The following is a 26,984-nucleotide window of genomic DNA, read 5'->3' as shown; positions in this document are numbered from 1 at the left end:
GCTTTTGCGCTGCACGTGTATTCAGGCCAAGGGTCCTCACTGTCTCCTGTTGGGTCGCAGGGCATTCAAACCGCCGGCGCTGGCACGCAAACAAACCAGCGTGGGGTCAATAAAGTGGCAGAAAGTTTCCATTAGCGATCAGCTCGGCGTGACTTGATCATCAGTCACATGAAAGCCCTGCGGCGAGCGGGCGCGAGCGAGCGAGACAAAAAGATATGGGAACTGTCACCGGGGTGGCGGCGGCGGCGGCGGAGGAGGAGGAAGATGAAGATGAAGATGAAAGGCGGGCGGAGGTGACAAACTATCGGGATATTTTCGTCCCTCCGCCCAATTGATGAACGGTGGCTCAGCTCGGTACAAATTAGCGACGGCCGGATATAGCGGTCGATGAGAAAGGAGCCGATTGATTGGTCTCCTTCCTGTCGAGAAGGGCTCCTCCTACTTGAAAGGGCCAACTCTCCTGCATTTACTTCCTGTTTTAACCGTGAGGAGACTTAGGGCAGCAAGTGACGCCGCAGAAAATAAGAGACGGGTGCAAGCATTTAACTCTGAACTGGACGCTGGAGCAAAATGGACACTATGGTGTTTAGCTCGCTTGTTTTTATTTTTGCTATTTCTAGTCTCTTATTCAAAAAGAGACTAAGGGCAGTAGATAAAATAGCTTGCAAGGAAGTGGAGACTTTGAAGTAGAGTTAACATGTTTATTTGTGTCTTTTCTAAACATGAATCGTCTTCAGTTCTTTTATCCGAGAGGAGACTGAGGGCAAACATGAATAAGGGTTGTTGCAACAAAGTGGAGACTATGGAGCAGAGATGTGTGATGAGAGTGGCTGCAATCTGTCGTCTCCACTCTGACGCAGCATCCCGTTTATGTATTGCCCTCAGTCTCCAATCGGATAAAAGCAGTAATAGAAATGACTCAATAAACACGTTAGCTATATTCTCCACTTATTTGTGTTGGGTTTTTTTCTCACGACCTCTATTAGCATCCTTTTGTTGTTTTGATTGTTTTGTTTCTTTGCTGGCTGGCTTTTCACTCTGCAGGGGTGTGAAGTGGATTGGAACAGCGTGAAACAGGCCCACATAAATCACCTCCTATAAAGCGAGAGGTAGAGAGAATGCCTCGCGCTATTCCTTCATCCCGCTGCAGCTCTGAGATATTTAAAGAGCCACTTTAAAAAAAAAAAAAATTAAACCACCTGACGTTATTAATGTGTAAAAGGTGGCTAAAATATTCCCGGCTGCAGACTTTTGTATATGTCGTGTGCTCATTTTTCATTCACTTTTTTTTTTTTTTTTTTTTTTTTTACTCTAAAGAAGGCTTCACCAAACCTTTTAAGCCACACATCCTGACAAGAGATTATGGCGTGCAAAAACCTGCATTCCATAATATTGCACTTTATAAAAAACGTACAGTCATCACATTATTAGATAAAACATTTTTTGTTTCACTTCCCCATATTTTTTTTTATAATCAAACAGCATCTTACTGGCATTTCAGTTGAATTCACACATTGCATTTTTAGACCTTTTTCCCTAGGAAAAAAAGCCCGTTATATTTTCCTATAGTTTGACATTTAAATATCAGCCCGCCCTCTTTGACCACGTGTTCCACGTACCGACTGACCGTGTGTGTTTTTGCCACAGCTGCACCCTGAGCGTGACGCTGGAGCAGGCCATCCTCTTAGCCCGCAACCACGGGCTGCCGCCTCGCTGCATCATGCAGGCCACGGACGTCATGAGGAAACAGGTAACGCCAATATTGACGCTGGGCAAAATGTGCCAAACGTGACGAATGTTTCGGCACGCTCGCAGCCCGACGTTGTCAAAACACAACAAATGCGCTTTGCTGACATGAGCGTTGAAAATGGAAAGGTCACGGGGAGCTGAGGGAGGGAGACGGGTCCCCCCCATCCTTTGACAAACACATTCGTATCCATGCGACATATTGATTTTGCTCGTTAATAAATTAAGTGGATAAAACATTTAGATTGACAAGGTTTTGAAGCAACAATTGTTTTCAGTGTGCATACCAGGCCACTAGTTGGCAGTGTAACTCGGATTTCTTCTGCTCCCTGAGTAAGTAGCTAGAAGGTAGGTAGGAACAGTGTGTAGATGGTCGATGGATTAGCAGGTGGACAGCTCGGTTGTAACACCACTGTCTGCCTCAAGAGGTCGCCAACGAGTCCCCATATCATTGACGGTCGTGACAAGATAACAACAACAACAAACAGCTTCCAGTAACCTCGTAATGGAGTCTAAAGATATTTTAAAGAGGCGGCTTGCATTTTCTTGCGTTATCTCCCGCCGTCCTTTTCGGGGCGTTAGCGGCCATCTTTGTCCGCCGGCTGTGAAGGGAATGGAATAATTGCTGATGCTATCCTGCTATCAGTCGAATGTCGCCATGACCGCTCGCCCGCCTTCTCTCTCACTTGTAATTTCATTGTGTGCGCGTGTGTGTATTTTTCAGCTTTCAGAATAAAGCTGCAGCGCGTGCACACAAACAGCTGACTACAGGAGCGTTAGCCTCCTGATTATCCTGACTGGCCGGTAATAATAATTATAACAACACATAAACACCATTCATCTTCATCAACTCCTAACGACTCCATTTTATGACCTACATTAAAAAAAAAGAGTCAGCGTGTACTCCTTTGTTCACAAAAAGCTGGTCAAAAACGGGTTATGTGGAACCAGAAACAGGAAGTAGAAATCTACCAAAATCAAAGCAACGGCACCAAACTGCTAACATGGTGTCGTCTAACATGACCGTCTTTGTGTGCCTCCCGGTCTTGTCTCTTTTCAGGGTGCCAGAGTTCAGAACTCCGCCAAGAATCTCGGGGTGAGGGATCGAACGCCGTCATCTGTGCCGAGGTGAAAGAGGCGACAAAAGATTTGCGGACAAAACACACTCAACTATTTGTGTACAATCTATGACAAAAGAAAAAAAAATCCCTTTTTCTCTCCTCAGGTTGTACAAGTTGTGCCAGCCTCCGCCCCCTGATGGTGACCCATAATACATTGCAAACGGCGAATAGGAAGACCCAGTTGGCTTATTATACATACGCATATAAATATGTCCAGAGTGTAGTGTAAATAGAATTTTTTAAAAGCACATTAGTATTTTTTTATTGTTGTTTGTAACCTGTTTTAAATGCCTCCCTATATGAATCACTCTTTTATTGTAAATATGTTTTTTTATGATGATAGTGTATCAGTATGAATTTTTTTGGTTTTTTTTTATACTGCATTACTCAGGTTCCACGCATATAGATTGCATATTACCAACAATGGTAGCTCACGACTATGCAAACTAAAAACAGCGCCAATAAGCTAGGTTTGTTTTTTTTACCGAATATCTTATACATACACTAAAATCATGTATACACCGTGTAAAAAAAAATATATATTAAATTTTATATCGGAGAATGAAATATTGTTTTATTTGTTGCATGATAATAACAAAATGCAAAGTCAGTTAGAAGTTGAGGTAGACTGCCTCCAGGTGGCAATAGTGTACAGAAACACAAGGAGCAGCACTACGTTCAGTGGATTGAAGCAAAATGTTGCAAAAACTGTTGAATTCTTTACATTCCATTTCATTGTATTGTTACTGCATGTACAAAGTACAATATTACAGAATGCTATTTTTCTTATTTAAAAAAATATTTTTGTTTCGTTTTTTTGAGCCCGAAAAAAGAAATCTGTGTTGGTCGGGCCCTACTATAAATGCTGATTTTGCATATATATGACATGAGGTAAGACATGTTTTGATTTTCAGTCCCCTGAGCCTCATTTTCTCTAATGGATGCTGCAAGTGTACCTAATGAAGTGACCACTGTGGGCTGCCTCATGATCAATGTTGTATTGATTGATACCTAGTTGGACGTGTTGCCAACATCCTGTGAGGTGAGTTCAATTTATGAATCTTGATTAGCAAATTAAACGCAGTGTCTTATTAATGAGCGGCGCTGTGGTGCGCATGCGTGGGGCGAGAGAGAGAGAGAGAGCAAGAGAGAATTGGATGGGCGGGTGGGCAGGGATTGGGGTGGGAGGGTCAGTCCACGCGTGCATCCATCCAGAGTGGGGGGCGGGAAGACTTGGAAATCTCCGCCGCTTACCTAGCGAGAGGGAGCCAGCCGGTGCCGGGGGCCGGAGATGATCCCCAGCCGAGCGAGCGCCACCGTGAGCCGGGCTGCTTGGAGCGTGCGGCGGGCAGGCGGCAGCCGGCAGCCAGCGCTCCGTCTCGGCTTCCACTCCTGAAGGACGAATGACGGCGGCAGCTCAGCGGATGAACTCATCCTGCTGAAAGCTCTTCGGAGAGGGACGGGAGAAACCCCCCCGCCCCGCACCCCCACCTTCCCCCTCGGCACTTTCTCCATGGCGTCCCCGCAACAGTCCAGGATTCAGTCCTATCTGGAGAGGAACAAAATTGGACCCTTATTCGAGGTGAGTGGACTTGAACTTCTTGTAGCGTACTCTTCAAATTCACACTGATCGCAATAAACTGGGGGTGTAAATACAACTACAGTGGTGCCTTGCTCATGGGCACACTGACATATATAGTGCGCTTTTTATTAACAAATTGAAAATCTTTTTGAAAACATTCATTTTTGAATATTTGCATAAAATTTGGAGGGTATTGTTTTGAATGTGAATGAAAGTGTGTTCTTTTTTCATGTCTATTGGATTTTTTTAAAATTACGTTTGCATTTTTCTTGTTTTTAGTTTAACTATTGGTTAGTGATTTCTAAAAGACATATGTCTCTTCATAAATGTTTGAATTTGCACATTTATTATTGAATTACTAATTACAATATATATTTTCATTATTTTATAAGGGCCTTAAAATCAATTTTTATGCTTTTTTTAATATTTCATGATCTATATTCTTGTTTTAAATATATTAAAATTAATTAGTTAACTTATTAATTATTAGACATTTTCACTACTGTACATTTCATAATAACCTTAAACTACACTTTTTGGAAAAAATCTTGTGTATATATTGGATTGATCATTTTAAATTAATATTTTCATGTACACTGCCTGAAATAAATTAATTTATGAATTCACTACTCCTTTAGCACCTGATAATATAAATACATATTTTACTTCATTATATATTTTGGGCTTATATTTTTGGGCTTGAATTTATTTGTCCATGTTCTTAGATGGCTCATTTTAACATATCCTGCCCATGATATCTGCTTTTATTATTTATTCCTTGTAGTGTAGGTATCGAACCCGCAGCTATTTGCTCACAGGCCGAAATTGCAACCACATACTTGCGCTGTTTTGTTTCGTTGAACCTGCGTGACCACTGGGCTTTTTATTGCTTAAAAGCAAGACTACACAAACAGCATCACGGTCACACACGCACTTGCAGCTGTGTGTGCGTGTTGATGTGTGTGTGTGTGCGTGTATGCTAACGTAATCACAAAGTGCTGACGTGACACTTTGGCGCATTCAGCTGGTCGCAGCACGACACCACACATGCACGCACACACACACACCCCCACACGAAGCGCATGCTAAGCAGATGTGAGAGAGGTGTGTGTTTTCAGCACCACACGCACACACACTCACCCCTGATGTCCATTCAAGACTCATTACGCACACAGTACCCGTGTGTTGATTCAGTTTTCAGAACGGCATGACGTCAGCTATGCTATTTGTAACCTTGTGTTCCGCGTTTAGTAATGAAGGACCAATTGTCGTGGAAAAACATAATAAAAAACATATATATATATATTCTGTCATGCCAAAAAAAAAAAAAAAAAAAGTTTTACTATTAAATTTTGTATCTTGCGTGTTTGTGAATTATAGTGGTTCTGGCATTGAACCTTGAGGAACACCATAGTATATTTCAATTTCTTCAGATTTTTTTTTTTTTTCCTTTATGTGTAGATTCTTCAAAATTGCCAATTCAACGTAGCTTTTATACACACGTTGAGCCCAGCTTGGGTGATATCACTGCAAATGTGCTTTCTGCGTGTAATTTGACATCATACCATAGGTACATTTATTACAAGAAAAGAGAACTATCACACGCCAGGCACTGAGAAAACCGCCGGGCAGCACTTGATTTACACAAGTCACAACATCAATAACAGCAGAGAGCAGTTTTCTCAATTACGATCAAGTCAAACATATTAGCTGATGCCCGTTTTACTGCTAATTGGCATCATTTTTCTTCTTCTGTTTACCTCTAAGCCAGACAAATGAGCACTATTAGCTCACTCCAGCTCAACTTCACAGTTACCGAACGCAGCGAGAGCCGCGCATCGCTGCATCTTTCATCCTTCTCGACGCCAAAGAGATAAGCTTCGGTTTAAATGGAGGAAGCCCGTGCGGGAAAACCCCGGAGAGATCCTCCGCCGTAAAACACAATCAAGCGGTCGAGAATGACTTGATGAGGAGTCTTTTTGCAAAAGAGACAGAAAAAGGTTCACCTTAGCGTGAAACGAAGCTGTAAATCTTTCAGCGGTAATGCCCTGAAAAAGAAAAAGTGGTGAAAAGAGCATGTTTTCTATTTGCTGCTGAAGCCACGTTGAGAAAGGGAATGCTGCAATGTTCAATGAGACGTTGCAGCCCCTCTCAGATTCTCGGTATGGCGTAATATTAGCCGCTCTTCACAGAGGATAAAGAATATATGGCGGAGTTTCCCATTTTCTGTTTTTTTCTTCTGCAACTATCCACTGATTTAGCCAACAGTGAAGAAATGTTCATTTTCATCGTGTGTGTGTGTGTCTCACTTTTCTGGATTAAAAATTTTCCCTCTTGTTTTTGGGGAAGAATTTTACCACTTTTTATTTTATTTTATTGGAGGTGTTGCTCTGACAGTAGCTTCAAAGAGTAATTACACGCAGCCCGAGGCCAAGTGCATCATGGGAGACTTTAGAGGATATGTCACAGAGAGAGATGGAGCAAGTCCAGTGTGAGGACAGTTTTGGGAGAGGGCGGCGAGGATGTGATTTGTGGAAGGACGGCGGCCCGGAGGAGGACACGGGCTGCATGCTAATGCGTTAGCATTCGTGTGGCATCATGCACGGACTCATGCGCAAACCTTGACCTACATCCTTTCGCCGGATGGGCAATGACAGCCGTAGTACTTGGTGCATTAGTATTAGTAGTATGGTATGCATGCAATTCTTGGCAGAGGATAAAGAATAGTTGTGAGTGAGTGTGTATATGTATGTATGAGTGCGTGTGTGTATGTGTATATATATTCAATTTCATATCGGAGAATATATATTCTGTGTGTGTATCAAGCTATTTACAGCATGATGTGTGGTGTAGTTTTACGCACGCATTCATCCGGATGACTCATTTCATCTTTCTTCCCCTAATGACGTATTTTCTCTTTTCCACCCATCCCGAATGACAAGCATCTATCATCCGCTAGCGCGTCACTTTACACCAGCCGTCATGAATTGTGGCCGCAATGACAAACAAGAGGGCCGCTGGTGCCTCTCCGGCTATATCTGACGCTTGTTATCATAGCGGAGGGCGACGTTGTTTCACACAAGGACGATCCATGATGAGAGCATGTCTTGTGTTTTATTGCGCTAGACTGCGCGGTCGTGACGAGCGTGGCGATGAATGGTATGTTTCGCTCACTCGACGGATGGCGGCCGTAAATTGGTTCATCAATTTTTGATCTTGACAAGTCGCGCGGTGGAATCGGAACCGCCTTGAGCCCATGCCACCTGCGCCAGTCAACTATGTGAACCACTATATTACCTGTGGCAAAGGTAGCCTACATGCTGAATTCATCACTAGACAATCCCAGGAAATGTGAATGGGAATTTGAATTGGAATTGCAACCACGCTATTCGCATGAGTCAACTATGTGAACCACTACTCTATCAATGACATGAGCTTCCAATGACACGGTGGTCCGTCTCTTGCCAGACGGACAGACATTCAATTACCGTCGCGCTATAATCTGCACGTGCGCACGCAAACTGCCTCGTTCTCGTCAGAGCCCGACGGCCGCTCGGGTGCAGAAACCCATTTATGTCTTACATTGATTGCCATCCGCTCGTGTTGTCGGCATACAGAGTGACCGTGCTTATTGTCTTCTGCTATGATGTCATAGTAGCCTAGCCGCTGCATTAGCGTGCATGAGCTCAGTCGGAGCGCCAGATGGGACCGGCAATCAATATACGCTGGCACGCGACTGGTTGCGTTTTTTTTATTTTTTTTTATACAGTACGGACGTGAGCCGCCTACAGATTTTGAAGTCAGTCAGTTGGAGGGACATTCCTCCCACTGGTGGATTTGGCTTTGCACATGTTGGAACTCCGCAGCCTGAAGGGTTTTAGCTGGTCAAACAGAGTTCATTTTCCACACTGTGTAGCCTGACACTTGAACGCATTGTCAAAGGATAGCCGTTGACCATTTAGCTTGCCACTTAGCATGTTAGCATTTTCGTCCAGTCTCATTTGAGCTAGTACTTGATTTCTTGGTGGAATATAAACCTCATTTTCTGCCTAAGCACTAACTTTACTTTCTTTTTATATTAGCTTACCAATTGTTAGCATGTTAGCTTTCTCCCCAGTCTTATTAGGCTATGGTGCACACGTCGCATAATCACATCTTTGATCTGCTGTTAGTGCTGTTAGCATGCTAACTTACTAGTTTGTTTTTTTTAGCATGTCCATTACTTTGCGTCACTGCTTTGCTCTGCTGCACCCATGCAGGAGTTGATGACTAAACTGATAAGCGAGACCCCCGACCGTCCCATCCCTTTCCTCATCGACCACCTTCAGAGCAAACAGGACAGCCCGGGAAAGATGCACAGAGCCCTGTCCGGATCCGCAGCGCTGTGGGCTCAGAGCTCCCCGGGTGGGTATAACGCACACACGCACATTATCTTATATAAAAAAAAAGTTTTGTTTTTTTTAAATCTGCATAAATAATAGTTTCCCTCCTCTTTACTAACTTACAAGCAGATAGCTGTTTGTAAGGTAACAATTATTTTTAATAAAGATCTGGCTAGCATTTGCTAGTTCTTTCCACCACTGCAACTGCGTGAAGTTTTTTTTTTAAAAATCTTTTTTTTTTGTGTGTGTGTGTGTTCAAAAGAAAGCAAAAACACTCGACGGGAGCTGCGCTACAATGACAAGGCGTGGCAAATTCACCCCAGGAAACCCAAAAAGTCCAAAAGTGACCTGGCTGTGTCCAGCTTATCACCTCCCTCGCCGGAATCCAAGTCGTGTAAGTCGTCAGTTAATGTCTCTGCCATCCATCCATCCGTCCAGCCATCCATTGATGATCTAGCACGCCCGTGCTAATTGTATGGCTTGTTTCCCCGTCACACGCCCCAGCGAGTTGAAGCCCTCCTTTTAATTTGATGTGATTATCTTGAATTGAAATTTGTCACAGTGTGTTGCCTCACACGCACACCCGCATGCACGCGTTTTTTATCACTCATTTAATGTTGTACTGCAGCTGCAACGTGACTGCAATGACTTGATTTTTGTTTTTTATTTGTGTCCTTTTCAGGCTAATATTAAAGTTTCACGTTCAACGATTCATTTTTTTTTTTTAATCAAATGTATTATTTTTAGTAAAGATTATTAATGCATGACCTCATTTATTAGTGAACAGGTTGAGTCTTTTTTCAACATTTTATTCTCATTTGTCATAACATTTAGTCGATTAAACATTTTAATGAACAGCTTTCTAATTTATATTTCATATTTTTGAAATATAGTTAAATGAAAAACATGTTGGCAGCTAAATTATCACATTTTTTTTACTAAATATATAAAAGTGCCCTATTTTAAAAAGACTGTTTGAAAATGTGTGTATGCACATATACGTACAAGATATGTATACCATCCGTATGTACATACACACATGTGCGTGTGTGTGTACCAATAATGTGAAAAAACAGATTAAAATATCAACAGTTTGTTACAATAGAAAAAATAATTGATTTGGTCCGTGTCGGATGTGATTGGCCGATGCGGGCGTATCTAATGTTGCGAGCCTGCTGCAGTGTGTCGAAAACACTTGAGACGTCAAAGGCTGGGTCAAATGTGGAGCATGTCGACCATTTCAATAATTTAACGCGGCGCCGTGAGTCTATTTCAGGCTGTGGTCAGCGCGTGGCTCGCCGCCCAGGCAAGAAAGGAGGCTATGAAGTGAGAAGCCGCTTAAAATCAAAATACGGGAAGCGTGAAGAGACGTGCACGTTTGTTGGCGGCGATGCGCGCCTGTTCCGGCTCCACTTGGGAGTCGGACGGCATTAAAAATACATTTCATAGGTGTATGGGTGCGTGGAGCTCATGAAAAATGGAAGGTGGATCCGACATTAGCATCAGTGAAGACGAGCGCTCTTGAATGCGATTGGCCTCGCTGTGTCTCACGAGTGAATTGGGCGCAATAACGCGAGGACTTTCGTTAGGAACATTTGGTCCCTTTAGGACCACCGTACTTTGGCAAAACACGTTTATAGTTGGTGTGTATGTAAATGGACACACACACACACACGTTGACGTTGTGTGTGTATATAACTGTCCATTTTTTTTTTTTTTTTTTTTCTGATTGTCAATGTGTTTTTGTCAGTGCCTCAGTGTCCATCGTGGGACTGGCGGGACAGCCGCGACTTGGACGAGCTCAACCACATCCTGCTGGAGAGCAAGAAGCTGGGCCGAGCCCTGGAGAGCCTTTCTCGCAGTGAGACCGCTCACCCCTTCTCATTCATCTTGACACGTACAAGTCGTAAAAACGGCGGGCGACCTTTCTTTGCTGTCAGTGTAACCGTGAGATCCCTGATGGGAAATCCCATCCAGGATCAAGCAGACGATCTGAGGAGACCCTGCGGACTCTTGATGTCTTCTGTCCCTGAAACGTTTTTTTTTTTTTTCTTCTGTTTTCGCAGGCATCGGCACCTCTGATGACATCGATCAGGTAACGCTGACTTGTCTTTTCGAGACAATATTCTGTTTGTACGTCGTGATTTTATGCTGCAGTCCATTTCATTGTGCTGCTCCTTCGGGTGTACCGGCCTTGGCCACCGGGTGGCAGTATAATGTGTGTCTAAAATGGCAACTATTGATGCTAACCGTTAATCGTCTTTTGCATTGTTCGTGAGCATTAAGACGAGTAACATTCCTCTAAAATTGGTCAAGTAAACTTTCATTTTTAGATATTTGCTCATTCAATTTTGTGTAATTGGTTCGCTGTAAATTACAAAATATAAATTTTGTACATCATTTTGCATTCACTTGGGAAAAATCTGAAAAAAACTTCCTCCAAAAATTAAAAAAGCAAAGCCAGAAAGAAACAGCACAATGAGGCACGGAATCATGATACACAAACTTGAAACTTGAGTTCTTTCAATTCTATTTTGCCATTTTCGCGTAGAACTTGGGAGGCTTCAACTCGGTGCTGCGCCCCCGCGTGGTGGGCGAGTGGACGGGTCGGGCCGAGGAGGACGCCGACCCGCTGGCTGTTGAGATGCTGCGCCCCCCCGTCCCGCGCGTCAAAACCGACGTCTGCTGGAGCGGGGACGGACTTCCTCTTGCCAGGTTGGTCTTCAGCATCCACACAAAACCTCAGAACAAAATGCTGAAAAAAAATCACATAATTCCCCCGCCCTAAATACCTTTGTAAACAAATCTTTTAAGCTGTTTTTGATTCAAAAAATGGTTCTCTAAACTCCCATTTTACACACAAATGGAAGTTTTCCACGCGCCTTTTTTAGCGAGAGGAGTGCCGCCCGAGGAGCAGTTGCCCGTCCCCTCCCCGTTCCGTCCCCTCCTCCTTCTGAACAAGTGCGATAATCCCATTTCAAAGTCTATCCGGTGCCAAGCTCATTTGGAACGAGAGCTAACCGCGCGTTGCTCGAGGCTATCCGACACACGCCGCAGCCGGTTACCGAGACATTTGCCGCCCTGAGCCGCGTCATTCCTCGACCTCTCTCAAGGCTGTCTTTCTTAAACCTGCTGCATCTTTTGCTCCGTCAGTGTGCGTCTGTGATATCAGTTGCACTGTGATGTGACTAATTAGAGGAGGACGAGGCTATGAAACCATAAATCATGCGTGGCGCACACACTGCTAATATCGTTAGGCTGCTGGATGCGGGAGGAGAAATCACTTAGTTAGCAGCCTGAGTGTACTTCATATATATGTATATGTATATATATATATATATATGTACATATATATATATATATGTATGTAATGTCTGTCTCTTCAAAATGAATCCCGAAACATTGCATTAAATGCCATTTCCTGTTCTGTGGTTACCATCACACTGACAAACGATGTTTTCCGTTGCCCCGCCCACCCGGCCAGTTTCAAGATGGAGGCCAGAGGCAGCAAAGGGCTGAAGGAGCAGCAGCAGCATCACCGGAAGCTGCTGGCCGCCATGTTGTCGCAGGAGTCCTTGGACCCGCTCCGCGGTCTCGCGCCGTCCGTCGGCGAAGACGAGATGGATGACGACGAGGACGACGACGCCATGGAGCTTCTGGGTAAGTTGGCGGATGTTCACGCACGGATCGACTTTTAAGCCATATTGGACTGAGCAGCCGGGACAGAGTGAAGGCGCGGATCCCTTTTTTTCTCTGCGTCACATATGGTTGATTTTTGAATGTCACTTGACGGACCGAGTGGGAGTGGAAGGCCACTGGAGGATATGTGGCGCTTGTTTAGAAAGAGCGAACGTGTGCCACAGATGACTGATGGCCGCGGGATCGGTGGGCCCTTGCTTATTGATCCCCAAAAGGCTGATTGATCGGCTCTCCTGGGCTGCTGAGTACTGTCTGCTCACTCTCTCTCTCTTTTGTGTTTGTGGATCATCTTTTTTTTTTCTTTTAATGGATATCCTGGTGCAGATTGTAGCTGGACAAGGTGCTTGAGGCAAGTGAGGAACTGGCTTGAGAAGCATTTGACTGCCCTCTAGTGGTGCATGCGTGTCATCACTGATACTCAAGGAACGTTTTAGGTGACAATAAAGTTCCAATAAAGACAATGTGAATTTTTTTTTTCTCAAATTTTTTTAGCGTGTCCATCTGATATTTTTGCCCTTTTTAAAAATGTTTTCTTTCATCTAATATTGTATGTTTCATCTGATATTTTTTCTAATTTTCCTTCAATTTCTCTGTATATAATTTTTGTCATTTTTATTTTGATATTTTGCCTTTTTTGTTTATTAGCTTTGTATTTTTTCTCTAATTTATTGGTCAATCAGTTTTGTCGTTCTCTTCTATGTTTATTTAATTTGGATTATTTTCCAATAAGTCTAATATTAATTTTTCATGTGCTTTTTAAGGTAAAAAATGTTGAAATGAAAGAAAACAACTTTTGATTTTTTTTTTCAAACAATTTAGTCATGTATTTTTTGTAAAGTGAAGCTTATTAAAATTAGAAAAATAAATGTATTTCTTTTGGGGCGAAAAATGAAACGTTAATTTGAAAGCTAAGAGTTGATTTTTTTAAATTAAAATCTAAGACAAATTTATTTAACATCCCTTTTATGATACATTTTTAAATCAATCAGTATAATAGTTTTTTTCATCCATTTTAGTTAGGATGGATCGTGCATAAGGAGTACCAGTAAAAGTGCATGGCTGTTTTGGACCACTAGAGGGAGCCCTTGTTCGCTGGCGGCTGGCTTTTGCTGTGGTTAGTGCTTCTGTAGAAAGTTCAAACATTGATGATGGCTGCTGTCACTTGACTCGGGCGTGATGACTAATACGTCGTGACGTCAATCTCTGCTTCTACAAAAAAAAAAAAAAAAAAAGAAAAAAAATCAATAATCAACTAAAAAGTGTGGTTAGAGGCAGTTAAAAGGTTTACACCAACTTCTATAAAACTTTCCATAATCCACAGAGCTGTGATGTGTGTGCGGCGACATCTGATTCCTATCACACACTCTGCGTGTGTGTGTGTGTGTTTGTGTGGTGGGGGTCCACCATTGGAAAGACATCATTAAGAAACGTAATTCTGGAATACTGCTTTTTATTACAAAGCCAAACAAATGTGTCTCCGCCACCACTCACATCAAAGCATGTGTGTAGTGGGTGAGGTTGTGTGTTTTTGTAGCTGGCGTGGGAGAAGTTCCCACTCCACACCCTGTTTCACAATCGCCACGGGACAGACTGGCAATCGGTCCAGGTCCAGTGTTGTCGACCTTCGTTTAGCAATCATTCCAGGGTATGGACTACTTTAGCTACTATTGGTAGCCTAGTGGTTCACCTTGCCTTACTGTCGTCGTTCACATAGCCGGTACTTCCATAGCTCTTTAGGTATCAGTCTCCTTATAATAACCCATTCATACTTACCCTGAAATTGACTGGGTATCCATACATTTGTGTCTCCGTTGTGGAATCAGTTGCCACTCAACACCCCGTTCATAATTACCCAGAGATTGGACTGCTTATCACCTTGGTCACCATTGTTAGTCTAGTGGTTCACATTGTCTTAATGTATTTTGTCTCCCTTGCAGAGGACCTGGATGATCTGCGCATGGAAGGCGTGAGCGGATTGACTCCGTCCGGCTGTAAGTTCAGTCAGGGACGCAGCTCCTACCATCCGGAACCTCAGGCCAAAGTTACGCTCAACATCTGCTCTCGATGCGCCAGGTAGCCCCTCATATTCCTGGAGTCCATAGTGTAGTGGTTCACATACAGTATCTGACTTTTGTTTAGCTAGTGTGGCATTAATTCACAGCCAACGCAAGATTCAAAATCATCCTGGGATAGACTGCCAATTAGTCCAGACTGAAGAATACATGTGCCATTGATAAAGTAGTGGTTCACATAGCTGTTTTTTTTTTTTGTAGCTGGCATAGGATCATTTCCTACTCAACATCACGTTTGCAATCCTCGTGGATTTGATTGGCCATCAAGCCATGGTTTGGACTACATTTGTCAGTGGTAGTGCAGTCGTTCACATCGCTGATATTTCTGCGACTGATGTGCACATTTACCATTGATAGTGTATTGGTTCACATAGCTGGCTTTTGAATAGCTGGTGTAGCATCACTTCACACACAAAAAACATATCAATCATGTTGTTTACCTTTGACCAGTTCAGCATGTCGACAACTTTTGTTAGTGTAGTAGTTCACAAAGCTGAATTTTGTGTAGCTGGCTTGTGATCAGTTCATATTCATTGACCCGACTGCAATCGCCTTGAGAGTGTAGTCTACCTTTTGCCTTTGGCAGTGTCGGGATTCATATCGATAATTAGCGTAGCTGTAGTAGTGTTGTGGTTCACATAGCTACCATGCACTTTTAAAAAACTAGACAGTTCAGACAAGTAAAAATGGTCAGATCATCCGATCTTCGGCATCATATGCAGTGCATCTGTGGGCATGACGTCTTGATGCCTCGATGCCAGTCGGCGATAAGCGCTATCTGTCGCTACCGTGTCGCCATGCCGTCATACGCCCGCACGCCGTGCATTGTTTTGGCTGTGCGGCATGCTTGTTTCTTCTCGGCATTCTTATCAGTTGGGGGTGTTTTCATAAGTCCTGCACCAGTATGAATGTTATCGCAGGATCACGAGCTAGCGGTTTATGTAACGGGATGGTTTTGAGCGCATAGTTTATACTGATCGTACGTTTGCTTTGACATCTGTGTATTTCTTTTCGCATTTAGTGAATATACTGTATAAGTACATACATACTGTGTATATATAAGGGAGTAATCGTCATAAATTGGATCGTAATTGGAGTGAATCATAATGACTACAATATAATAAATGAGAATCGTATTGGACTAAATGGACAATATCGTAATTATTGTCAATCACAACGAATCGTATCATGGCCATAAACGGGAACCGCTACCCCATCGTGCGTGACGTCTTGCGTGTGTCCTTGTCCAGGTTGCAGGGCGACAGCCTGGCCGCCAGCCGTTCCCAGGAAGCTCTGCGCCCTCACGCTTCCGAACAAGCCGTGCCTGACGTCTCATGTGAGTGCCGAGAAGCCTTCCGTCCGTCTCCACGTCTGCTTCACGGCGTCTCGTCTTTCTCGCAGCCGCGTTGCCCGGGGTGGACGCTTTGGCTGTGGCGGCGGGACGCTTGCAGGAATGCGAGGCGCCGTCTCACGTTCCGAGCTCCGTAAGTGTCACGTGACCGCTCGCAGCTGATGACAATTAGAGGGCGGCCATCTTGACGCATCGGTTACGCAACCTTTTTATGAGTTGGAGTGAGTGGACACAACGTTAGACACAACATTAGGTACGCTAGCACTAGCAGAAATGTTAAGATCTGACACAATCTGTTCCAAAAATGCTGGTTGAGAAAGGATCAGAAGAAAATCATTAATTGACTGGAGTAGGTGAGATGAAACCTTTGCACTTGTGTTTCGCACATGCTACACGTTAGCGGCTGTGGCACTAAAGAAGGTGCTAGATAGTGTAGTGGCGCTGCCCTACAGGTCGACACGTACGTGCGACGTACTATTAAAAGCTTTTCTTTCATTTGCGGACGCTGCCGCCTCATGTCGGCCGACTGGTCGCCGCTTTGATTGGGTCTGCTCACAGTTAGCGCCGAGCCGCTCTGCATCTGCCGCGCACACGCAGTCGCGTCTCGGCTGGCTACGGGGATTTTTTTTTTTTTTTCCACGTGTCAAAACGTCGTAAAAACGTCTTCGATGGGGGCAATTATGAAAACAAAAGAGCGAGAGTGAGAGGAATGCTTTTGGAGGGGGCGGGGGGCGGGGGGGGGGCTAACCCTGCAAGGGGGGCCAGCGACTCGGCGGCGGGGGATGTTATTGACGGCATGTGAGGCGTCCCACAGGGTCGGAACGTAATTCAATTCAAGCAATTTTCATTGAATTCCTTTAGCTCTTCATTTTCTTTTCTTTTATTGATGTATTTTATTTTGTGTTTGACAGCTATTGTATTCTTTTATTTCATTGTTTTATTTCAACTTTCAAATGTAATTTATGTTTGTCATTTTTACGATTCCTTTCAAAATATGTGACTTTATTCAAATTTTCCAGGTTATTTTTGGACATTTCTTTGACATGATGACATGTTCGACTGCACATGTCCTCAATTTCGGTTGTAAAAGCTGTTAATGGCCGTCGCTATTAGCCTGGCCAGCTCCCCCTTTACCAAAAGGCGATAAATGCCCTGCAAGTACAAGAAAATCTCCCAAACGATCCAGTTCCCTCCAGTTTGTCGGCTTGGATCAAACTTGTTGCCTGAGTGACGGCGCCATAAACGAAGCTTGCCAGGGGGAAACTGCTCATTTGTTCGGGCGCGAGCAGGAAAATGAGCGTGATGCGAGGCCTTGTGACTGATACAAGGCAGACGCTGTTGTGAGGCTTTATGGTCCGTTTCCACGGCGATCTGGCGATACACTGCGTGGCCCCCTTGTTATTCTGCTGATTTTTAAAAAATGTTTTTATTTCATTTCATTTTAAAGTTTGGCGCGGAAGCCCCACGAAGCCGCAGCTCATCTTAGGACGACGTCATCCGTTCAAAAACATATAAGTCGGCGTATTACTTGGCTGTAAACTGATGGGCGCGTTGGCCGGGATTGAAAGCGGCGGAATGGAACCGCTGCTGCCGGCTGGCTGACGATGACAGCGGCGGCAGCAGTGCGGCGGGGTACGGTGTCGCTGCGTGGGGGGTGGGGATCCCCTCGTCACTCGTCCAGCCTGCAGTTCGACCGCAGAGCGAGCGCGCACATTCTGCCTTTACCGTTGCTAGCGTAGCCTTTTGTCCTTTTGCATTGCGGTGGTTCCCATAGCTGACTTTTGTCAATTCCCGCTCAGCACCGCATTCCCAATCAGCCTGGAATCGACCAGCAACCAGTCCAGGGTATCGACTACGTTTGTCACTGCTAGCGTGGTGGTTCACTAACACACCACTTATGGAGGTTCCAGTCTACATGTGTTTCATATGATTCCCGGTTTAGCGTGTGATCACAGTTGATTTTATACTGTCTGCTGAAAGCCGAACAGAAACGTAGTGCTTCGCCGCAATCTTCCATACGCACCGCACACTTTCATCTTCTGTGGTTTTTATATAGCCCGTAAAATAATACCAGCCTCCCTTTTTTCTCGCCCTCAGTAGATACGGCTACGATATTTCCAGTAATGACTGAAAATGATATGAAAGGAGCTTAATTGAGGGCTTGCTGACTTTATTGAGAGAGAGAAAAAAAAAAAAAAAAGAAGTCACTTTCTCTATTTTCTGGTTGCCCCTTGGCCCCCCTCCCGTACCCACTACAGCGTCAGCCTGTCTGGGAGGCTGATCTCAAAGCTGGGAGGACCGGTGGTCTGCTGCTGGGGGACCCCCTCTTCTCCAAGGAGCTGGAGAGCATGGGCAAGCAACTCGCTGGTACGTGTGTGATGGGGGGAGCGGGGGCGTTAGCATTTATTCCGTTTTAACAATATGACACCCGAGGTGACTGAAGTATATATTGATTTTGAATTATGATTGCAGATGTATTGATTTGGAATGATTATGGCATCCGAGGTGACAACCGTATATCTCCATTGATTTTCAACAACATGGCACCTGAGTTGACAGCGGTAGATGTCTCTTCATTTATAACAATGTAGCACCTGAGATCGGGCATATGTCTATTGATTTTGAGTGACATGGCACCCGAGGTAACTAAGATATCATTTTTGACAATTTGACACCTGTGGTGAGTAATTATAGATTTTTGAACAATACGGCACCCAAGGTGACAAAGTAAAGCTCTTTTAACAATACGACACCCGAGGCAATAAAGCTGTAGCTCTATTGATTTTCAACAACGTGACACCCGAGCTGACTGAAACCCATCTCTATTAATTTTTTAACAATATGGCATGTGAGGTAAGTGAGTATAACAATATGGCACCCGAGGTGACCAAGGCACGTCCCTATTGATATTAGCTGACATTGTTCTTGAGGTGATGGAGGTCTAACTATTCATTTCGAAATATATGGCATGAGAGGTTACTGAGTATAACAATCTGGCACCTCTTTTTTTCCAGATATTTTTTTTAAATGTTATATATGTATGTCTGTGGACAGCTGTGTAAAGGAGACCAAAGAGTCATCAGGGCGCCTGTTGATGCTGGGGAATGTATCTATTAATCCCATGAAAGCCTGCATGGCAATCCAGAGGGAATGTCGGCATGTGCAACACCCCCCCCCCCCACCACCACCACCGCCACCCTAAACACAACCACACGCCTTGACACTGTTATAAAAAGCGTATTACTTGTTTTCTCACATACCACACTTATTTGAAGCATATTGCTAATACAATAGCCGCGCAGCGAGGGCTTCGCACTCGGTCACAAGACGACGCTGGAAACGTCCTTTTCCATTCGTAGATCTCCTCACGTGGTTTTCATTTGTGGACGTCTGACGTCGGGCTCCCGTCAGGCGTCTGAACGAGCTAATTGCCCGCTTTTAAGTCTTTATTAGCCGCTAACATGTTCCACGTTTGGAGGCGTTTCATCTTCGGAGCCGCGCCGCCGAGTTCGCCTGCGTTGCGATTATATTAGAATATAATGTATTCTATTTTGCTGAGCAGGGATGTATTCTATTGTGTTCTTGCAGAGGTTGAGAAAGATTTGGCCAAGCTGGCAGAAGTGGGAAAGATGACTGTTCGAAACAATCCCCACGGCGGTCTCCGCCGCAGTCCGCTGGGCCACCGGAGCCTCCCCGACACGCTGCCGCTCACCAGCCTCCTCTGCAAGCCCCGCTCGCCGGGCGGCGGCCTCTCGGCCAAGTCGTGCGCCGCCGGCCTCCCCCTCACCAGCCCCGGGTCGGCGTCCCTGCGGCCGGGCGGCCGCGCCTACAGCAACCCCGGCAGCAGGACGCACACGCCCGGGACGCCCGACAGCCTGCGTTCGGGTTTCAACCCTCACAAGGAAGTGACGTTCCGGAGGTGCAGAAGTCGCCCGGTCACGCCCACCGGGCAGCCGGCCCGCACCCGACCGTTGCTCACGCCGCCCGGGCTCAGCACCACCGACAGCCTGGGGGCCAGCCTGAGGGCCTACCTGGCTGAGGTAGGACCACATTGGATTGGGATTCCACTTATATTTTTTTCAACAAGAAAAGCAGAACATCATTTTTTTTTTCGATTGCAAATCTAAATCTATGAAAGCTCTTGCAGAAGCCTGTTTCCGCCGCCAGTGGATTTTTAAAATTTTTTTTTAGTCCCACTGGTAAAAAAAAAACATCCGCAGGCAAGCACCGTTTGAGCTACAAAAAGTCGCACTCAAAGGGCATGCAAACGTTGACTTTATGAAGGTATTATTGTAAACTCGTATTTGACAACGTGTGTTAAAATGGTGTGTGTTGTGGTTTTATAGGCCTATATGCGATATAGCCCATTACGTTGATGCAAAGGGTTGCACACACTAGGCGGGTATAGCTCCGGTCTCTTCAAATGGCATCTATATCAAACATTATTAGCGGACATAGTACAATTAAGCAAAACATTTTTTTTTAATTTATTTTTTTTACTGGCAGGAATGGGCTTCCACATAAACCATCCCCCTTTTAAGGTCATGGTTCAAAATGTGCCTGTCTCTCCAACCAAAGTTTCCCCCCGGAATAATCCTCCATATTTATATTCTAGCAATAAACCAATGACGAGCAGGACACCCAGTGTGTATAAAACGGAGCGTACTCCAACGTAATGCTTTGGGAAGAGTCAGAGCGTGTGCTCCAACAGGCCCCGTGCCCGGCGGGTACAGTTGGCGGCGGGGACATTGGCGTCGACTACAGAGGGAATGCCACGCGTGTGCTTCGTGTGGGGTTTGCGTGGCGGTAACCAGTCCGACATGTAAAAAATATCAAAAGGACTTTCACGCTCATAATAGTCCTTTCATGTAGATGCTGTTAAATATGAGAGGCCGTTTTGAAGGCTTTATTAATAGCTGTTCACTTTTTGACAGTATTGGTTGCTTTTAATGGGAGCCGTATTTTATTATTATTCGGATAACATTGTATTTTTTTTTAAGAACACAAAAAAAATTCAATTAAAACATGAGGCCTGCTGCTTCACACCCTCTAAAGTCATTACGTGATCACGTGTAGCATGAGACATGATTTTAGTATGAAATCCTGCCCATTTTTGTTTTGCCCATTCGTCTGATTCAGGATGAGTTTTACCAGCAGTTGCAGGCCATCCGGCAGCCTTGGCACATCCCCAGCGACACGGACAGCGACATCATGGAGCCGCCCGAGCAGGACAAAAGTAAGTGAACTTTCCTTGACGCGCTCTCATTACATCACTGTAGCGCAAACAAAAAACATCCATCTGAATTTTGCCTTGACGTTACGGAAGAGGAATTCCAGCGTGACAAAAAATAAATTAAAAAAAATTAACCGCCGTTGTCGTGGAAACATAACTCTGCTGCTTGCTTATCTTACATAATGACAACAATGCTGGCAATGGCCACGATGTGCGTCCGTCACGGTGGGAGAAACTGACAAAAAAGGATTTTGTGGTCATCTGATTTGTGTGTGTGTGTGTGTGTGTGTGAACATGGAAAATGCATGAGTGGTTTTATTACAGAGAGATTTGATGCCATTCCTGTGAGATATTCTGGCAACAAGTGAACTGGCCAATGAATATGAATTGTATGATTGTATTCACACATACTGTATGTAGATATGGGTATGTGTGTATGTATGTATGCATATACGTATATATGCATATGCATATACGTATATATGCATCCGCATATACGTATATATGCATCCGCATATACGTATATATGCATATGCATATATACAGTATATGTATATACATGTATATACTGTATATATATACTGTGTATATATACACGTATGTGTATGTATATATGTGTATAAATGTATTTATATGTGTATATATGTATACACGTATATACGTATATAGATACAGTATACACAAATATTAGAAGAATTTATTTTATTGTATCTTATTTTATTTTCCAGGCCTTGAATAAATAGCAACCAAGCGCCTCTAGTTCACTGCAGGGTCATTGTGGGTTTCAATTTATCCATGTGGTCTCCTTTTGTTTTCTCAGGTGCCAGCAAGCGATCCGTCTTTTCAGGTAAGGATCTGTCGCACGCCCCTGAGAAATATTTGCCGTTAGTTTCCGAAGGGAGCCTGACTGTCTGCTCATGACCTCACTTCTTGAACGCGTTAGCCGAATAAGCGCGCGGAAGCCACCGAACTCATTTCATTCAATTATCCTGGCGAGTTAAACGGAGTCCGTTGCCCAGTTCCATGAAGTCACGCGGGGCACGGCGTTTACGCGCTCGCAGACAGAGCGCACTCACTGATGATTCGGCTCTGTCTGCTCTGTGGCTTGCGTCTGCGGTCGTTCTCTTGTGGCCGCCGAGGTGCTGCGCGCAGTTTGCGCAGTGCCAGCCTGGAAGGAGATGTGAGAGAAGGCTGCCGCTTGGCTATCGCACGAAGGCGCGACCGCCTCCCTCGCGACTGTCGTCGCCACGGCAACAGTCTCAAAGCGCGAGCCGCATTTTCCAGCTCACAGAGAACGATGTTACCTTGACCCCGTTGAAAAACTCATTCTATTGTAACCGTTTTGATACAAATTACATTTGATGACATTTTCATGACTTTTTTTTTTTTTTTTTTTAATACAGCGAACTCTTGCATACTTGCGGATTGCCGCCTGTAGATTCACCTTTTTCCCCAATATTTTGGAAAATATTTCCTATTTATTTGACATTTTAATGGACATCAATTATACACGGATTTTCGCTATAATGTGATTCCACTGTAATATCATCGTATAATTCTCTACTTTTCCGTCCCATTTTCAGGCCTATGAAGACGACTAAGATCCCGTCCGACAATTATGCAAGCCGCCGGACATTTTAAACAAATTCCGTTATTTTTATAAGTCCTATGAATGAGATTGTATATCTTTCTTTTCCACCAATATTTCATAGACTGTTACTATATGATATTTTTATTTTTGTTTGCTCTTTCGCATGCTATGGGATTCCCTGCATGGGTGCACTTTGTGGTTTGACAACCTCTTTCTAAGGCAGTGTGCAAGGGATACCATTTCTTGCATGTCCGAGCAAGCGAATGCCACTCCATGCCAACGGGGGAAATTTTGAATTTTGGACTGCCAGGAAAATCAGTTTAAATCGGGATGTTCAATACCACTTTTTTTTTTTCTGACCGATTCCAGCACAAGTATTCACTCTTGAATACTCACAAATACAGAGTCCTGTCCCCGATACCAGGCTAAGAGACTTGTTGGCGCTAATCCACGCCGCACCTCCACAAGTCATTCATTCAAAAGAAATGAAAAGTAAACAACAGCTTTATGCTTTAGAACGTTCAACTAATTGAACTGGATTGCAAAAGAAATCAAGAAATTCAGGTTAGCATTAGCTTGTTTGCCCGCCTTCAAATGATCCCTTAATGATATGCGGTCTGAAAGAGGTTTTCAAACATCTTGGAGGAAGATAGCGGAATACTGGTATGCTAATAAAATGATTTGGTGCTCATCACTTGGGTGCAACTAATCATATTTTATGATTAGTACAATTATTTGCTGCCTCACAGGCAATAAAAAGGACAAAGAGAGTTGGATTTTTGCTGATTTCTTTTTTTTTTTCACACAACACAAAACAAAGAATGACATCCCAACAAACATTCACCCAAAAATTTGCTGATTTTTGCAGATTTTTCTCTCTGTTATAAAGTTAAACTAAAGAACAAAATATTCTAAAACAGTCTCCCTGTATGGCACAAAGTTACTTTACCCATTGTAGACGCTTTGAATTAATCGGCCCAAAAATTGGTTATCGGAAGTTTATTATTCCAAATATTGGAATCAGCACTGGCCTAAGAAAAATCCATTCCTGTCAGGCCCTAATTTCATACACATTCATTTAGCATTAAAATCCCAATAAACAAGCTTTTTTCAGTGCAGCGCCATCTGCTGGATCTGTTGGGTCTCAACGGAGTCCCAGTGGTGCCGTAATCTCGCCCAAAAAGTCTTTTCAACCTTCACATTCCACATTAGCAGCGCACCACAAATCCATACGTCCACAAATCAACCGTTTATACACGCGCTATTTTCTCTCTCAGTTCATATTTCTTCACCGCTCGGCCGTTTGTTATGTCAGCAAAAAGAAATCAAAGCATATGGAAGATCTGGAAGCAGATGAAGACTTGAGTTCCCGCCGCAGATGTCACTCAGTCAAAACCCTGACGCTTTATCTCCATCTGCTCACGTCTGCGTATTTGCAAGTCATCAAGTGCCCCGACCGATTCCATGTGATCTCTTTCTCTTGACCGCACGTGTCATTTGAATGACAAATCAAAGGGATGATGTTTCGTAGTGATCCTTATTCCCCCCCCCGGACCATCGTGAAGTCTTTATACAAGCTAATGTGAGGGCCACACGTGCAGCATTGCAACAAAAGTGGGAGATATCAAGATACCGTAATACATGTAGCATGGCATTGATAAATATATGGTTGAAGTGGCTTTGGTACTTGATATGGTCCTCTTTGAGCCTGTGTATTGTAAAAGTTGCTGTACGCCGGCCTGGACACTTCATTAGGTACACGGTTGAATGCAAAACATGAAGGGCAAATAGAAAAATATTAAAACAGGATCTGGTACCAAAATTGCGCATTATAATATGAATGCATAACAGTAATAATAATCATGGGAAACAATATACAAAGACAAAAATTACAGAGGGGAATAAGTCCAAATAGAGCCACAAATCTGACCCAAGCAAAAGCAACCGTTTTCCCCAATAATTTTACAAAAATAATTGAAAAATAAATAAGGTTTATCTCAAGTCAAATGCTGTTGCAATATAAATCGATAAACAATAATAATTGTAACAGAAATATACTTACAATTATGTTAACAAATATTTAATATATTATATATGATATAATATGTAAATATTTTCAATCTTTACACTTTACACTCACGCGCATTGTTTTGAAAATGTATTGCAGTTTCACTCCAAGTCAGGGGGCGTCGCTATAGCTGACACTGACGAGGACGCCGCAGGGCGGAATTTCCACTGCCTTTTATGGCTAATTGCGGTCGGCGTTTTTACTGCCGAACAGCGATCAAAAAGACAGCGACTACAATGGATATCGTGCTTGCTACAACAAAGGGACCTAGATAACTAGAAGATGCATTTAATTGTAACGCGAGGTGGTATGGGCGCGGTGTATCCTCTTCTCCGTGGCAACAAATAAATTACCGCGCCGAGCCGGGGGGAACTGTACGTCATCGCAACAGGTGACATAACGGACCAATCACTAGAGACAATTTCTGACGTGTGCGCGTCATGCAGACCTGTCTCCCACATTGCGCACAGTACAATGCGTCGGTCACGTGATGCAACGCGGCACTTGTCGCCCACGCCGATGAGGGAGTGTAAAAAAGCCGTTACTTTTCAAACTCGACTCAAGGGACGTTTTAAAGGTAAACTAAAACATGTTTCCTTTGTATTTTGTACACTTAACTATTTCTGTACGTACAGTAATACGCCGTTTCAATGTTAACAGTTAATAACCCGCTGCGTCATTGCGCCACATACTTCGGGGTTTGCTCGGCTAACCGTGGCTAACACGCTAGCTCAATCGCATAACTACTGTCTGGTTTGTTTAGGATAGTGACTCCACATTTCCATGCAGTTTGATGTGCGAAGCAGGAGATGGTTTTCATGTGTGGAGGATGTTATTGCTGGCCCCACTGTGTGAATTAAATAAATCTATTGTTCCTCCCTGGAATAGTTTTTCTGCTGCTAGTTTATGGCAGATATTTGGATCATATTATGGCCACACGTTGGGCTTTATAGAGTTCTTTCGTGTCACTCTCCATTGTTTTGATGTTCTATGTTCATAGAGAGGGTAACATGGTTGTGTGATCCTCAGCAACATCATGTATTGTTGTTCTAAATCCAGGAGGATTACTTAGCAGAAATCCTGTATGATTGTGGGGCTTTTCAGTCTAAATCTTCTCTCCCTGAGTGCTTATATGTTCAAATCTGAGGCCTCATTACATGAGCGGTCGTCCCCGAGTCGTTGTGTTTGTATCTCCCTTCGCTTTCTTTCGCACTAATACAAGGTTCTTGTTCCTGACCACAGCGCAGTCGACGTTCCAGACGTTTTGGGGATCATTTCAAAGGCTTGGCAAGGACCCCGTGTCGGGTGAGGCAAAGAAACCTATGGGTCTGATGACTCACCACAATCCACCTCCTGTTCTTGAGAGCCAAGAAGTCACGATGTTACTTGTTTGAAATGCTCAAATCCACTGTTTTGCAGTCTGTAATGTTATCTGGCTGGAGGCAGTTTACGAGTAGGCAGGGAGAAAAAACAAGGACACAGTCAGTCAACTTTGTGAGACAAGGTGGTCAATTACAAGTGACAAGCATATGACAGTCTGCTAACCAGTAGCTAGACTAGCGATCTACTTTTTCACTTGGTGACAATCCTGAACTGATGCGCGACACCTGTCAAAAGATCCAGATCAAAAGTGTATTTTTTTTTTTTCACAAAACCTTTGCCTATAAGTGGCTACTTGGAAATAAAGTATGTAGAAACTGACCAAAATAATAACAGCAACACTAAAAACCACTAGTCTAAGATTTTTAGATTTGTTTATAAATACATTATAAAGTACATGTTTGAAGATAATTGACAAAAACGGGCAAATCATTTTTGGACATGGCTAAAACGGGGCTTTGACGCACTTTCACTTTATATGAAATTAACGCCTTCCATCAATGGTTATTTGACACAATTGCCAGTTACTTAGTTAAAATCACTTGGCCCGTTTCTACCACATGAAAAACAGATGCATTTATTTTTCAGTGACAGGCCCAAAGTGTCTGAGAGTGGAACTTTGAAACCTCATTAAAAAAACATTAATTCATTCAAATATAGCAGTATTGTTAACAACACTCTTCTCTGTCATGTGTCAAATTTACAAGACATGTTTATTTTCAGTTTGCCCTATTAAGCCAAAGGGTATAGTAGTAAAAA

At 43.7% G+C, this 26,984-nt stretch overlaps 3 protein-coding genes across 10 annotated transcripts in view; all 3 read left to right on the top strand.

The window, feature by feature from the left end:
• Nucleotides 1-3,946, top strand: part of prex2 (phosphatidylinositol-3,4,5-trisphosphate-dependent Rac exchange factor 2) — a 36,191-nt gene extending 32,245 nt beyond the window's left edge. The window contains exons 39-41 of the mRNA XM_086020140.1: nt 1,648-1,750; nt 2,807-2,874; nt 2,972-3,946. Coding sequence (XP_085876266.1) covers nt 1,648-1,750; nt 2,807-2,874; nt 2,972-3,017 — 217 coding nt within the window. The 3' untranslated portion in view covers nt 3,018-3,946. The remainder of the gene's footprint in view (nt 1-1,647; nt 1,751-2,806; nt 2,875-2,971) is intronic.
• A 114-nt stretch (nt 3,947-4,060) lies between these two features.
• c21h8orf34 (chromosome 21 C8orf34 homolog) lies at nt 4,061-23,553 on the top strand. The gene is made up of 15 exons (XM_086021545.1): nt 4,061-4,449; nt 8,709-8,853; nt 9,094-9,225; nt 10,582-10,692; nt 10,898-10,926; nt 11,383-11,546; nt 12,316-12,491; nt 14,468-14,603; nt 15,853-15,938; nt 16,004-16,086; nt 18,212-18,320; nt 19,542-19,993; nt 21,093-21,189; nt 22,007-22,033; nt 22,770-23,553. The coding sequence occupies exons 1-15, from the start codon at nt 4,381-4,383 to the stop codon at nt 22,775-22,777; spliced, it is 1,824 nt and encodes a 607-aa protein (XP_085877671.1). The 5' UTR covers nt 4,061-4,380; the 3' UTR covers nt 22,778-23,553.
• A 1,718-nt stretch (nt 23,554-25,271) lies between these two features.
• Nucleotides 25,272-26,984, top strand: part of sulf1 (sulfatase 1) — a 63,508-nt gene continuing 61,795 nt past the window's right edge. For 6 of the 8 annotated variants that reach the window (XM_086020285.1, XM_086020291.1, XM_086020287.1 and 3 more), the window contains exons 1-2: nt 25,273-25,422; nt 26,088-26,150. The gene's annotated coding sequence lies outside the window, so the exon portion shown is untranslated. Of the gene's footprint in view, nt 25,423-26,087; nt 26,151-26,984 lie in introns of all 8 variants that reach the window. The other 2 variants (XM_086020294.1, XM_086020292.1) reach the window with 2 other exon arrangements.

The sequence above is a fragment of the Filicampus tigris genome, chromosome 21 (assembly GCF_054856515.1).
Source record: "Filicampus tigris isolate MCC_2025a chromosome 21, RoL_Ftig_1.0, whole genome shotgun sequence".
Lineage (NCBI taxonomy): Eukaryota > Metazoa > Chordata > Actinopteri > Syngnathiformes > Syngnathidae > Filicampus > Filicampus tigris.
The sequence above is the reverse complement of the archived record's forward strand: the minus strand, read 5'-3'. Positions and strand labels throughout refer to the sequence as shown.

What these genes read in the sequence shown, in the direction of transcription:
- c21h8orf34 (XM_086021545.1), top strand. Translation starts at nt 4,381, where the DNA reads ATGGCGTCCCCGCAACAGTCCAGGATTCAGTCCTATCTGGAGAGGAAC. An exon ending in CCTGGAGAGCCTTTCTCGCA is followed by an intron (nt 10,693 to 10,897) that starts GTGAGACCGCTC and finishes CTGTTTTCGCAG; the next exon opens with GCATCGGCACCTCTGATGAC. An exon ending in CATGGGCAAGCAACTCGCTG is followed by an intron (nt 18,321 to 19,541) that starts GTACGTGTGTGA and finishes GTGTTCTTGCAG; the next exon opens with AGGTTGAGAAAGATTTGGCC.